We start from the raw sequence: 14,917 nt of genomic DNA on the forward strand, positions 1-14,917 counted from the left end.
CTTCACTTGGAAGGACTGTTTTTGGGCGCCAAATGGTGCTGAGTGAGAAGGTGTGGGCGTAAGTGAAGCATTTCCTGTGGTCAAGGGTATGTCCCAAGGGGATGATTAGGGGGAGAGAGGAGTCAACAAGGGAGCCATGGAGGGAGCAGAAGGTGGAGAGGGGAATGTGTGTCTAGTGGTGGGATCATGTAGTAGGTGGTAGAAATGGCAGACGATTGTGGAGGCTAGCAGTGTGGTAGATAAGGACAAGGGGAATCCTGTCCCTGTTTATGAGGGTGGAGGGGTGAGGGCAGATGTACAGGTAATGGAGGACATGCGGGTGAGTGCTGAGTTGATGGCGGTAGAGGGAAAGCTAAGTTGTTTGAAGGAGGAAGGACATCTCTGATGATCTGACATGGAAGTCTTTATGGGAGCAGATGAAATGGAGGAATTGAGAAAAGGAAATGGAATCCTTACAGGGGACAGGGTGGGAAGAGGTGTAGTTGAGGTAGCTGTGGGAGCTGGTGGGTTTGTAAAAGATATCTGTTGAGAGTTTGTCTCCCAAGATGGAGACTGAGATCGAGGAAAGGAAGAGTGTTGCTAGAGATGAACCTTGTGAATTTAAGTTTGGGGAAATTGGCAGCAAAGTGGATGGTCGGCGAGTACATCGTGGGTGTGTGAGGCAGCGCTAAAATAGTCGTCAATGTAGCGGAGGAAGAGTTGAGGGGCCTTGCTTGTGTAGGCTTGTGGCATGGATTGCTCCACGTAGACGACAAAATATCCGGCATAGCTGGGGCCCATGCGGGTACCCGTAACCTGGAGAAAGTGGGATGTCAAAGGAGGAGTTTGTGAGAGTGATGACAAGTTCTGCTAGCCGGAGGAGGGTGGTGGTGGAGGGGAACTGGCTGGGTCTATTGTCCAGAAAAGAATGAAGGGCTTTGAGGCTTTCTCTGCCAATTCCACACCAAGGCTTCTTTCTGTCTCTTGCTTCATCTTTCGTTGATGAAGTTCTTCATTAAGTTCTTAGTCCTTTGACGAAGCTTTTTGGGCACATGTGCTAACTTGTCAAGCTCTGTTCAAGCTTGGTTAAAGAGTCTTGATGTGCTTAATCATGTTGAAGAATCTCCATGGACGTGGTGGATTGTTCTCTAGCACATGTCATTGCAATAATTTATTTAATCTTTTTATAAGTGGCAACTAACAAGTCTTGGGAAACCATGAGTGCATTTTACCAGCTGAATTGTCAGGCTCTTGCTGGGTTTGTAATCTGTGAACAGTATTTCACTTTTTGAATGTTTCACAGAACACAGTGGAAAGTAGTACCAGGTGGCTGAAACAACAACAACTCAAGAGATGGAGCCTTCAGCCACTCCAATTGCATGCTGTCTCACCTGTCCCCAGGTAAGCTATTGAAGCCAAATTACTTTGGTGTTCCAGTGGCTAGCTTGAACAGAGTATTCCTACTGCATCCCCAGAGTTGACCATACAGAAATCCCAGTGGTTCACCTGGGGGTGTATGCCACAATCCCAGTCTTCTTGCCAGCATCCTAATTCCCCCGAGCTTCCCTGAAAGCTCACTGTGTAACATTGGTTTTGTTTCAAAGTGAATTACAAGGTGGTGGGAGAACTAACAAAATAAAATCCAGTAGTCCAGAAAATCTGTCAGTCCAGCGGCAGCAAAGTCCCTGCGGTTTTACTGTGGGTGATGCTATGTTTGGAAGCACTTGATTATGAATGTGTAGTTGTGGAAGCAATTGGAGCTCCTGATGTGGTATGAATCCACTGTTCAAATGTTTTCAGTGACATTGAGATCTCCAGAGCACAGATTCCAAAGCCCATCAGCACCCTCGCCAAAGAGATTGGGCTGCGTCCAACAGAAATAGAAGCCTACGGAAGGAATAAAGCAAAAGTAAAGCTCTCTCTCTTGGATAGATTGAAGGAACGGGAAGATGGAAAATATGTATTGGTTGCGGGGTAGGATCATTTAATTTACTTTCTTCTTCTTTCACGTTAAATATTTTTAAATTTTTCCTGCTGCTGTTTCGATAATATGGAACTGTTTTGAAGTCTTTTGGAGAGACACCTGGCTGCGACCACAAATGATTGTAAAATTTCTTGTGTCGAGAGAGAATTTCCCAGTTAATGGGGACTTCAAGTTTGCAGTCCAGAGGGTGACCATTTCTGTCCATGAAGTTGAGACTGGCTCAAAACCTTCCCTAATTACAGTGGTAAATGTGATCACTAACATCCATTTAAGAATTGAAGACCAACTTCTATCCATTGAGTTATCAGGATGTGGTGAATGGTGTGGGGTTGGGGGGGGGGGGGCGGTGGGTGAAACTGGACATCAGTATAAAGAGTGGCAGGACTTGTGGATCGTATTAGATGATGTGTGGATGTTGAATGCAGGCAAAGCCCATTTGGGCTGAAGAGCCGGTTTTCTTGTATTCTCTTTGATGTAAATTCAGTCATTGCTAATATCTTGTTGATGAGATGGTTATCATCTCAAGTTGAATAACCATCTTGAGGGTTGGCCTTCAGTGATTTCAAACATTGGCAAGACCACGTGTAGGTTGATAGGTTAGTTGACCATATGGACAGGCTATAGGATCAGATGTGGACAGCTCTATGTGGACAGGCTATAGGATCTGGGAGGTGGGTGGGGGGTGGTTAGGATGCGGGGAGAAGAATGGGATTTGGTGTAAAATGTGTGTGTTGGCACAGACTTGCTGAGCTGAAGGACTTTTTGTTTCTGCACCGTGGGAACCAAGATTCAGTTTACCCTCGTTATGAAATCTGGCCAAGGTAATTTTTCTCCCCTCGTGGATAATTTGCAGTGGCCAGTTAACTTGTCAACCTGCACATCTTTGGGAAGTGGGAAGAAGTCAGAGAACTCTGAGGAAAACCACGTGGTCACAGGGAGAACATGCATACTCCATGCAGTCAATATCAATGGTCAGGATTGAACCTGGGTCGTGGGAACTCTGAGGCAGCAGTTCTTCCAGTTGTGTAACTGACCTGGCGTTGCATCTAACTATGCAGTGCTCCTGTAGTTTTGCAGGAAAATGTTAGTTTAGACTTCATGCTCAAATTTGTTGGAGTAATGTTTTATCTGTGAAAGCTCTCTTGGCCTTTTTGGTGGGAAATTGTATTCATTGGATGGTTATTGTTCAGGAACTTTTGATTTGCATTTTGTTCAAATTGAGCTGTTACGCTAACAATATACCGTAATATATATTTTCATCGGTGTGATTTTTCTTTAGAATTACCCCAACTCCTCTGGGAGAGGGGAAGAGTACAGTGACAATTGGATTGGTTCAAGCTCTGGCAGCTCATCTCCATGTCAATGCATTTGCTTGTGTGAGACAGCCATCTCAGGGGCCCACGTTCGGTGTTAAAGGTAACCATCTTAAAAGAAGTGCATGCAAAGGAAGTTTATCTCCTGGGCAAATAGTGAAATTGTGCATTCATTGGATATGCTCATGGGTCATATCTGGGTAACACTGTGCAGAATTGTTCACTGATGCCACCTTCACTGGATCTGGAAGCTTGTTTCTGCAGAACCTTTTATGGTACTAATTGTTCCTGTTTTATTTGCTTTTTTTGGCTACCATATAATTCTCTGCTACAATCATGGCATTTATAACTCATGAACTGTTCCAACAAATTTGTGCAGTTTATCATGTTGATTCAAAGAGGGGTTAAAGTGCAGGTGGTGAAACACATGGGCAAATGGCTGGAGGAAGTCAACGGGTCAGGCAGCATCTGTGGGGAGAATCAGTGTTTTGGATCAGAGCCCTTGATCAAGGCACAAGTGGGTGGTGTTTGTGTGGAACTGGAATTACACTTTATTAATAATAGCAAATTTTCTTACCTGACATATAATTTGCAAGTGAGTTGGGCTTTTATGACTTATAGCAACTTTGCATCTACTTTTACTGCTAACATACACCAGTTACTAATTCATTTTAAATTTTTTTTTAAAAGCCATTTTTCTGGATCATTAAATCTTGGGTTTAACAGTACAATTATGGGTCAAGAAGTCAAATGTAAATGTTAAGCCAATTGGAATCTGTGTTACATTTCAATATTACTGATGATTGTCTCTCTGCAGGTGGAGCTGCAGGTGGTGGATACTCTCAGGTCATCCCCATGGAGGAGGTGAGAGATCTGATATTTAACAATTCTGATGCCCTTGGTTCACAGTCATTTTTAAGAATCTCAAGCATTCATGGATTTGCATTTTATCAGAGTATGTTGAAAAGAAGTGGACGGTTTGACACAACCATGCCTCTGTTTATGCTCAGTAAAGCCTCCTGCTACTGTCTCTCTTGCAGGCGTATCCTTCTAGCCCTTCTTCACTGTGTACCTCTATTCTCTTTGACTCAATATTATGTTGCTCAGACATTTCTTGAGTTGTTGGGACATTCCACCTTTATCCACACTGTAGGTGAGGAGAGAAAATATTTGCCGAGAGTTCTTTAATTCAGCATTTCCTTCAGGATTGGTAGATAATGGAAGTCACTCAGTTTGGAGCTGAGTGCAACACCAAAATGTAATCAGCTGAATGCAGAAAGGAAATTGTGTGATGCACAAATAATAGCTTTTGCATTTGTGTTTTAAGTTTGTCACGATGAATTGTTTTCATTTTGCTTTTCAGTTCAACCTTCACTTAACTGGGGACATTCATGCAATTACAGCAGCTAATAACTTGTTGGCAGCAGCTATTGATGCCAGAATGTTTCATGAAGCAACTCAGTCAGACCAGGTGAGCAATCTTCTGGTAACGCATTCTCTTCTTGTTGCATGTTTTTTCTCTATCTCTCTTTCTCTCACTTATGTTTTATTCATAAAGTAAGCAGTACATACAGTATAATCTTATATAAAGGTGTCATCTTTCACATTTGAATCATATCTCACAGGACATTGAGGTTTTCCTGATACAGTATATATTTTTGATGGAAATGTCCAAGGGTTTGGATTCCAACCCCTCTGTGTGTTTGTGGAAGGCCCTCAGCCTGTGCTGTTTCCCCAGAGACTGTGGTGGCTGAACCAAGCTAGTGTCTATCAGTAAGGACGTTGGAACCTACCAGTCTGTGATGCACAGGGGCTAGCTTCTTCCATTGAATGAGATGGGAACAGTCCAGGCTATATCTGTACCTATGTGTCTATCCTTAAGGAGAAATTAGCATTGATCTGAGTGGATACCCTGGGAATGGTCTGTAGGTATGTAACAAGATTCTTCACTTTGTTTTGGACGTGCCTTCAAAGACCTTCCCCCCACCCCCCCCCCCCCCTCCACCCCATCTCCTTCCTGACCAACCTGGCAAACATTCTTCTGAGAAACGGATGGCCATTGCATGTGTAACTCGTCCACCTTGAAGACTGAGTGCTGTCATGTGGAAACTCTGTGCACGGAGGATCTGGTGGGCAGTGCCCTTTGCTCCCAGCCAAGCAAGATGTTGGCGGTGGATGCAGTCTGTTTTCAACCATCTTCTTTCCCTGCAGGGGCTTGAAGGCCTTCAGACCATTATCTGACGAATGTATGATTACAGATGACCATAGGTGGTCCAGAAAAATGCTCCAGAGGAGGCTCACAACAGCAAAGTGGCCAGGCGCATCAATGACATTACTAGCTACAGGAACTTAGCAAGTAGTGTATACATAAGAGTATCTTGGCATTGCTTCATACAGCCATACTGAAAGGACCCATCAGGGTGAGGACCATATACCAGCGGGTTTTCTTCTACACTTCATCCATAGATTTGTCATTGTATCCCTGTGGACAAGATCCGTAGCACTCTCCAGATGAAGTGCTCTAGGAGCAGGGCATGATCCACACCTGCCTCATGTACCACACTAAATGATCCAGGTCCTTTCCTGCCATCTAGAGGAAGTCTACGCCCTCAGTTCCGGTTTCTGCCACACATTAACTGTCCAATCCAGCCAGTTCTTGATGCCTGTCCTATTTCCTCTGATCTGTATTTCTAGCATCTTCAGGTTATTAGTCCTCGCAGTAGGGGGGACAAAGAATTAGTTGGACCAGTTGCCACAGAATTTTGGTCTTACTTTTGCCAAACCTTTCTCCCTGGTAACCTGATCTTCCTTCTGGCCCTAGGCTTGTATGGGTTAACATTGCTGCTGCTCTCCTAGGTCCCAGGTGAGCCTGATTAGTGCAGTACCAAGGAAGTAATCTGCTCTGAAGTGAAACTTAAAATTAGGGACTTTCAACTCTGGGTAAATAGTAGCATCAGATTTATTTTGAACTCTTATCCCTTTAATTTCACATTTTGAAATTTAAAATTTGTAATAAATCATCAAGTTAAAAATAAGACATAACTAGTGTTGGTGTCCAAGAAACTACCTTGGAGTAAATAAAAAAAAATTCCCTTGAGTTCTATACTCCTCAAGGAGTGCCTGACTCAGACAGCAGTGTGGTTCACTCCAATTGTCTTTGAATGCCTGAGGAAGCCATCAGATTCAGAAGATCATCAGTGATGGGGGATAGATGTTGGTCTTACCAGGACAGTCCATATCCCATGAACACACAAGATAAGGCAGTCTTTTACTGCGATTATGCAGAGGGAAATTTGGATTGATGTTTAGGACACCTGTTCCTCAAATGGTGTCATGCAAGCAGATATCGTAATTGTGTACTTAGTGTGCAAATGGGGAGTTCCCACACAAATGCAGTGACTGTACTTGGAGGTGCTTTAGTGGATGTAGAACTCCTTTAGCTCACAGTGGTCATGCAATGTACAATATTTTATATATAATTGAAAGTGTTTTCCATAAGTCATTTTTAGTTTCTGATATTTAAGAGACAGCAGCGTAAGTCTGTGTGAACTGGGTATGTTTTCTCAAATTGGAGATTTGTGTGGCATCCCTGTTGATCATCTAGTTTTTATACTATAATTATGGTATTTTTCTAGGCTCTGTATAATCGTTTAGTGCCCACCGTCAATGGACAGCGACATTTCTCTGCCATCCAGCTTGCTCGACTGGCAGTGAGTAAAGCATCTTAATTTTGATTACTATTCCAACTCCTGTGTTTTAATCACAATTCTTCTTCCTTTCTCCACACCGCCGTGTGGGAGTGTGTGTTGGCTAAAGGGGCCAGACTGCGTTAACTGACCTTGTATCCCGATGATGGTGAAAGGTTAGTGGAGATTGGAATAAGTGTCAGGAGAGTGTGGTGACGGGTTTTACAGGTGATGGTGATTAAAAGTTGCTGCACTAGACGCTGGAATGGGAGGTGATGGAGTGTCGGTGAGGCTGGAGGAGGGGAGCTGAGCACCGCAGTAATTTCTTACTGCAGCACTTGCGCATCTGAATTATTCCTGTAGACCTGTGCTTATCTGAGTACATTCCATTTCAATAAATATCAACCTGCTGCGTGTGAATTTTAACACTGCTTTGTTCATGGATGCATCAATGTCCTGCCACTCAGCATCATTAATCAAATTAGGGCTCCCTATTTTAGTTCCTCTGCTCCCCATGGAAAATCTTCTGGAAGACGAAAAAGTACCACATTGACTTTCACAAATTAGTTTCCTGACGACAACGGTAAGGCACTAATGGGTGATTCCATTAGCCTTTTGTGTATCTGGAGTTGTTTCCAAATGGGACTGATGTTTAGCTACCCAGCTTGGTTTTGTAATATCTTTTTGTGATCTTTTGTAACTTGAATAAATATCTTGACTTTTAACTGCCCCAAAACATTAAAAGCACTGGGTGCTCATTAGATTGGCATAAGGACCATAACGAGGGGCTTACATGGAGCTCCTGTAAAACCTAATATCAACAAACTATTAGTGGCAAATTGGATATTGATTTTGGTGTGAATTATAATTCATGAATCAGCTAATTTGAGATGAGATTTTGAAAATCATTACTGAAAACAGAGCCATCTTGTTCCATTTAAGTTCCTTTAACACGACTTGGTAATAATTTTTTTGGTCACTTATTTTGAACGTAATATTATAATTCCACACCCCATTTCCACACTGATGTCTGTCCATGGCCTCTCATACATTGCCAAACCAGGGCTACCCACAAATTGGAGGAACAGCACCTTGTATTCTGTCTGGGCACTCTCCAGCCAGATGACATTAGCATTGACCTCCATTTTCTGTTGGGTCCTTCACCCGTGTATCCCTATCCCTCACCCTCTGTCTCCATTCAAAGAGCTGCCCTCTTCCCCCATCAATTATCAGTATTTTTCTTTTCTACACTTCTACCTCTATTCACCTGTGTTAGCCTGGGCACCACCCCCTGCCCCTTCTTCCCTCCTCTCCTCTCTTCCTCTCGTCTTGATATTTGGATGTCTCCCTTTTTTTTTGCTCATACCTTGATGAGGGGCTCAGGCCCAAAACATTGGTTACCCTTTCCTTCTTATGGGTGCTGTGTGACCTGCTGAGTTTCTCCAGCACTTGTGTATTAGAAACCTTTAGAAGCTGCTCCTTCACTGTTTAAGGCCCAAGGCAAAAACCTAATTTTTTGGGGGGAAGTGAAGGGTGTGGAGATAAGAGAGAGAGAGACAGAAAATAAGCTTGCCTTGGTTTCTATTTTTGCTAGCAACCAGGGAAGGTTAATGGCTGATCCAGGCAGAGGAGACAATGGATTGGATTTTGTTCAACAAACTGGTGCCACCTTGTCATATCCATGAGTGGGTTTAGCCCATGGATCTATCTGAAACTTTGTGCTGTCAATCCTTTCACTGTTTATTCATATCTTTTAAAAAGTAGCATTTGAAAATTATGAATAATTTATTTGAACATTTTTAACTGCTGTATATAAAATTAACATGGGGACATACAGCAACATAAGAGTTTATCCAGATCCATTAAATGAAATTCAACTATTTTTTTAATGAATGGTGTGACGGTAGAGGCATCCACCTAGTCTATCCATGAAGCTGAAAGGCTAGGGATCGAGTGTCTTGGAGCAGAGTCTAGAACCTTGGATCAGGACTCACCTGTAGTCTCTTGGCTCCTGTGAATCCCATTAATCTTTCTTATTTTTGTTTAATGACTAGTCCTGCTAGCTACTCTTTTGCAGCTCTGTATGTTTTGTGCCTTTCTTCTCCCCATATAGCGGTTGGGAATCCAGAAGAAGGACCCCCATGGACTGACAGTGGAGGAGATCACAAGGTTTGTTCGTTTGGATCTTGATCCTTCCACAGTTACCTGGCAAAGAGGTGAGTGCCCTTCCGTGAAAAATAAAACCTGGCTTTGGCTTTGCAACTCTTTTTAAGCATAGATGCTGTATAACAACAGATGTCAGTCACTCACGCAAGCCCTGGGGTTGCTCTTTGCCCTGTGGTGTTTGAATCTTCAATTTAAACAAAAATGCAGACAGGGTAGAAATCTGAAATAAAAATGCATTAGAGTTGTTATTGTCATGTGGTCACATTGGCATTGAATCCTGTGTGTGAATCCAACATGGCATTGCAGTCTTGAAGAACTTGTGGAATTGTGGTTGCCTCTTGCTAAGGAACACAGCAGTCAACTGTTCCCAGGAAGGAGGCCATGAATAAGTGTTTTGTTTTAATGATGTTTTTGTGATGATGGTTTACATAACGCAGCAGTGTTCAGGGCTGGAGAATGTTCTTTGCACACTCACGATGCTAATCTATTAAATAAAAAATAGCAAATTTGAAATAAAAATGCAAATACTGGAAGCACTCATCGGGTCAGTCTATGGGAAGAACAAAGGTTAACGCTTTGAGTTGAAATTGTTTCATCACAACTTAGTCTGGATGGCAGGGAAAATGCGGGTAGGCACAAGGAAAATATACTGTGTTTGGGTGAAGTAATGAAGCAGTTAAGTGGACAGTTGAGCTGCTTTGTCTGAGTAACGTGCTCCTAATGTTGAGGTCTGCGTTGAATGGTCTAGTGAGTCAGGATATACAAATGAAAGAAGAAAGGAATGGCAAGCGAGGGTCAGATATGATGCAATCACAGTGAAAATGCAAGTCATCTGAAGCTGGGGAATTAAATGTCAAGAATAAAAAGCACTCCCTCCATTTCTCTCGTCCACTGATATTTTGCCACTGATCGCCCCCTTGACACTTTCCACTGTGACTGCAGGAAGTGCTACACGTGCCAATATTTCCTCCCTTCCCACTATTCAGAGCCCAAACAGTCCTTTCAAATGAAGTGACACTTATGAATCTGCAGGGATCATCTGCTGCATCCGGTGCTCCCACTGTGGCCTCCTCTACGTTGGAGGGACTGGACACAGACTGGCACAATGAACATCTTCATTCTGTCCGCTGCAATAACATGGATCTCACAGTGGCCAACCATTTTAATTCGACATACCATTGCCACACCACCATGTCTATTCATGGCCTCATGCTCTGCCAAACCGAGTCTGCTGCAAATTGGAGGAACAATGTCTTCTATTCCATCTTAACAGTCTCCAGAGGCATTAATATTGACTTTACCAGTTTCTATTAACCCCTTCCCAAATCTCTCTCTCTCTCTCTCTCCCTCCCATCTTCTGATTCCTTTCCTCCATCTCCTCACGACTTCTATCTGAGTGCTTCGCTCTACCCTCTCCCCTACCACTTCTCAGCTTCTTTCTGTTCTCCCCCCCTCCACATGTTCCCACCTATTACCTCTTAACTGTTAGCCTGTGCTCCGTTCCTCTCCTCCCACCTTTTTATTCAGACATCTACCTGTTTTACCTGACTCCTGATGAAGTCCGAAACGTTGATTACCTTTTGGTACTGCTAGGTAACCAGTGAGTTTCTTCTGCATTTGGAGAATTGAATATTGACACCTGCGAATTGAAGTGTGATCAGACGAGAAATTATGTATTGTTTCTTGAGCTGGCGTCGGGCCATGTAACAATGCAGGAGGCTATAGATGGAGTGAGATGGTGAAGATGCCCTAGAATTACAGTGGCAGACAACCAGGAAAGATCCTGCGCAGCTGTCTTGTAAAAGTGATTTAAATCACTTATGATGTGTTTGTGTGAACAGGCTAACCAGTGGTTGTACAAGATGGATAGTGCTTACTGCTGAATAAAGTTCAGTCAGAGTGGGTAAAGATAAGGCAAGTTAATGATCCGGGTTTCTCTCTGGGACTTGTGAAAATTGGTCAAATGGAATTCTGCTCACGCCCCATCATCTCATTGGCAACTTTGAATTCGTGTCTGACTGCAACTTGCAACGTTGGTTCAAGAGAAAACTCGGCAATATTTTGCATTGTTGGTGTGGAATTCAGTTTCTGCCAATGTATCAAATGAGAATGTATTTGTGTTCATTTTATTTTTCAGTGGTTGATACCAATGATCGCTTCCTGCGCAAGATAACAATTGGGCAATCGAATACCGAGAGAGGATTTGTCAGAGAGGTATGGACGGGTTTGTACATTGGGCGGCGGTTAACAGTGGTTACAGTTTGCTCCTGCACCTTGCTCTGGATCCAAGAGGTTTTCAGCAGGTTCAACATCTATTTTCTCTTCTGAAATGCCCGAGAAGGTTGTCCTGAGCCACCACCTTAATTGTCAAAGAACTGCATAGCACAGAAATGCGCCTTTCAACATATCACATCTATGCTAACCATTGGATTTAGTCCCAGTGACCATGAAGGACTGGCTGTTTCCATGTCAAGACAGTGGATTCATGGAAGGGAGATGTGCTCTGCTTCTGTGGGTCCTGCCGCCCTTGTCTTCAATGGTAGAAAGGAGAGGTTTGGGAGGTGCCATCAGAATAGACCAACTGAGTGAGTCCGATGCATTTGAATATGACAGAGAGGTGTTGTGGGAGCAAACCCACCTGACCACATCTGTCCCAATGAGAAAGGGCTTCGCAATCTTTCCAGCTCTGGACCGTACATTTTCGGATGTATGTTTTGAGCACTTTTTAAAAGTGAAGAAGGTTTCTGCCTTGATTCACTGAGGTGAAGACCCTAAGTTCCCTCTTGTGAAACAGATTTTCTCTCAATGCCCTCTCATTCTTCTGCCCATTACTTTCTGATCTGCTCAGAGTAATGTTAACCTTGATGTTTACAGCCCCCGTGCTGTTGTACACCACAATTAAATATTCCCTCTGCCTCTTCTGTCCAAAAGAAAATAACTTCAGCTGATCTAATCCTGGAAAATATTTTTTACTCCTGCCAATACCCTCTTGAATCTCTCTACTACCCCACCCCCCCCCACCCCCCCCCCCCGCACCACCACCTTATTCCAGGGCAATTGTACCTTCCCTGAAATGCAATGACCAAGCTGCCCTCAGATTGGCCTGACAGGAATTGTTTGTAACTTGAGCATAACCTCTGCTCTGGTGTTTTGTGCCTCTGCTAATTTGCCCTTTTAAACATTTTATCAAATCTTCTTTCTTGCCTTCTTAAGGATCTCTGGATGTACCACATTCCTATGATATCCTGTGGGTTATCCCCTCATTTCCATGAGCTTCTCCAAATTAAGTTCTACATACTAATTTTTTTCCAACTGGTCAAAACGTCTTCCTACTATCTAAAACATTCTTCCTCATTGTTAAATACTCAGCAAAGTTTTATTTAATCATCCCCTGCAGTCTGGTTTAAATCAATAACATCACACAAAAGTACAGGTCTGAGTATTGTGCCCTGTGGAGTCCCAGCTCACTTTTGCTAAATGACTTCAAAACCAAGTGAAACTGGCCTCTGCTGCCCACTCCCATTCAGAGTTTTACTAATGTTGTTCCGTGACTGTGCTAAAAACTTTTTTTTGAATATTTTATTTTTAGCTTTCATGCTAAATCTAACTTAAGTAGAATGACTACCATGAAGATACTTCCTTTATTGTGCTTCTTCCACTTGCTCAGCCTCATTCCGAAATCTGGGTCTGTAATTTTCCCTCTCCTGCCTCTCCCTGTCAAAAAATAGCGTTGGACTTGATGCCTGTTGGCTAAGTCACCCAAATGCACATTTTAGGAATCCTGTCCCTTTGCACATGTTGAGTCCATCTCCAAGATGAAGCCAACTCTTCATTACATCCTGTAAGAATTTGCTACACATTTGCTCTTCCGTGTACTTTGGAGTGTTCGGATGTCCAGAATGAGTTCCAAGAGTGTGTTCCCAGAGTATCGTGCCTTTGTTCTCTGCAATTTTCTTTAAAGGATAGGGACTTAGCTCATTGTGCAATCATCAGAAAATGCCCACACTTCTGAGGTTATAATGGATGGGGTGTCACTGATGAAGAAGCAAGGACCAAGGATATGGTTGAGTCTTGGACACTGCCTTGAGCAGCTCTTGCAATGAAGTCTTGGGGCTGGGATGATTCAGCAACAAGCCCAAACCATCTTTCTTTGTGTGAGATATGACACCATTCATTCCAATATTTCTTATTTGATGCCCTCCTTGTCCTCCGATTTACCAGGGTGTCAAAAACACAGAAATACTGGAGGAACTCAGCAGGTCTTGCAGCAACTAATCAAGCTATAACCAACGTTTCAGGCCTGAGCTCTCTTCAAGGTCTTGATGTCAAAGGCAGTCGCTTTTGCTCTCCTCTGGAGTTTGTCTCCGTGTTTAAACCAAGATTGTGAGCAAAGTGATCTTGGTGACACCCAAACTAGGATATCTTGCCATTCAATAGCAATGTCGATGGCTAAACGTGGGATGCCATAGTTAGCCAGAAGCAAGGACAGAAAGTCTCAGGGGGACAGACAGCATCTGTGTTCAAAGAGGGAAAATTAATGTTTCAAGTCAAACACACTTGGTCTGTATTTTGCCACAGTGGTGGGTGTTGCTGACAAAGGATTGCTGGAGGAACTTATTGGGTCAGGCAGCATCCATGGGGAGAGATGGTCAGTCACTATTTTGGGTCGGGGCCCTTTATCAGAGCTCTTTGTTTCAGTCTTGAACATTGACTGATGGCCATTTCTATCCATAGATCCTATCTGGTGCACTAAGTCCCTTCAGCAATCCTTTGCCGGCTCGAGCTTCCAGTGTCAGCAGCCTTTGTGTTGATCTGATGGGTGTCCCTGCATTAACTACTGGGCTAAAGGTGCAGCCAGTCTGGGGGCATGTCTTCATGAGAAGAATGGGGGTTTTGTCCAGTCCTGTGGCCTTCACAATATTTTATGTACTTGGCTGTTTCTCCGAATCATGTGGAGTGAACCAACTTGGTTGAAGGTGGGCTTACGTTACTGCGGGGATCTCTGGAGGAAACAGAGATGCATCATCTACTCTGCACAAACGTGGGTTTGGGGTTCTTCAGCCTTTGACTTTCGCATGCTGAGCTCTGCCATTATTGATTGTTGGAGTGTTCTTGGGGCCTCTTCTGCTTCATTGTTCCCCACTATGCATGACCAGATGTCGGTTGAGTAGTCACTTCACTCTATTGACAGGAAATGTTGCTTAAATGATCTTCGCAGCCATTTTGATGATCCTCTGAATTGACTTTCGGTCCAATGCTTTGCAGCTATCACACAATGATGCAACCAGACAGGACACTTCCAAGTGTGCTCTTGTAAAATGTTGTCAAGAATGGGACCTGGTACCCTTGCCCTCATCAGCCTCCTTAGGAGGTGTTGTGGGTCCAGGATCGGTCATTCATTACATGCAGAGCAAGGAACTTTGTGCTCTTCACTCTCTCCTTGACGGAACCATTGATATGCAGTGGAGAATGTTTGACCTTCGTCCTCCTGAAGTCCACAATAATCTTCTTTGTCTTGGCCACATTGAGGCTTGGTTTGTTGTTCGGTCCCCATTTGATGAGCCTCCCAACTGCTTCTCTGTAAGCCTATGTGGCCAACTACTAATGTCATAAGAATTATTGGTGTTTGGAGTCGATGTTGAAGACTGCAAGGCTGACTCCATCCTGCCTGTGCATTTCCTGATCTGTGCTGCTCTGATAGTTCTGTCATCTGGTGGGATGCTACATGCCCAGGGACTATGATGGAAAAATCCAGTACTTTGAATGGGATGATTCTGAAGTTGATTATG

At 43.5% G+C, this 14,917-nt stretch overlaps 1 protein-coding gene across 4 annotated transcripts in view; it reads left to right on the forward strand.

Moving 5' to 3' along the window:
- The window catches only part of mthfd1l (methylenetetrahydrofolate dehydrogenase (NADP+ dependent) 1 like), a 198,225-nt gene that overhangs the window by 80,604 nt on the left and 102,704 nt on the right, over positions 1-14,917 (forward strand). For all 4 annotated transcript variants that reach the window (XR_011355972.1, XM_069932267.1, XM_069932269.1 and 1 more), the window contains exons 10-17: positions 1,283-1,380; positions 1,780-1,953; positions 3,243-3,379; positions 4,094-4,140; positions 4,640-4,747; positions 6,912-6,986; positions 9,076-9,178; positions 11,266-11,342. Coding sequence is in view for 3 of the 4 variants with exons in the window: in XM_069932267.1 (XP_069788368.1) it covers positions 1,283-1,380; positions 1,780-1,953; positions 3,243-3,379; positions 4,094-4,140; positions 4,640-4,747; positions 6,912-6,986; positions 9,076-9,178; positions 11,266-11,342 (819 nt within the window). In the remaining variant the exon portion in view is untranslated. The remainder of the gene's footprint in view (positions 1-1,282; positions 1,381-1,779; positions 1,954-3,242; positions 3,380-4,093; positions 4,141-4,639; positions 4,748-6,911; positions 6,987-9,075; positions 9,179-11,265; positions 11,343-14,917) is intronic.

Source organism: Narcine bancroftii, chromosome 4, assembly GCF_036971445.1.
Source record: "Narcine bancroftii isolate sNarBan1 chromosome 4, sNarBan1.hap1, whole genome shotgun sequence".
Lineage (NCBI taxonomy): Eukaryota > Metazoa > Chordata > Chondrichthyes > Torpediniformes > Narcinidae > Narcine > Narcine bancroftii.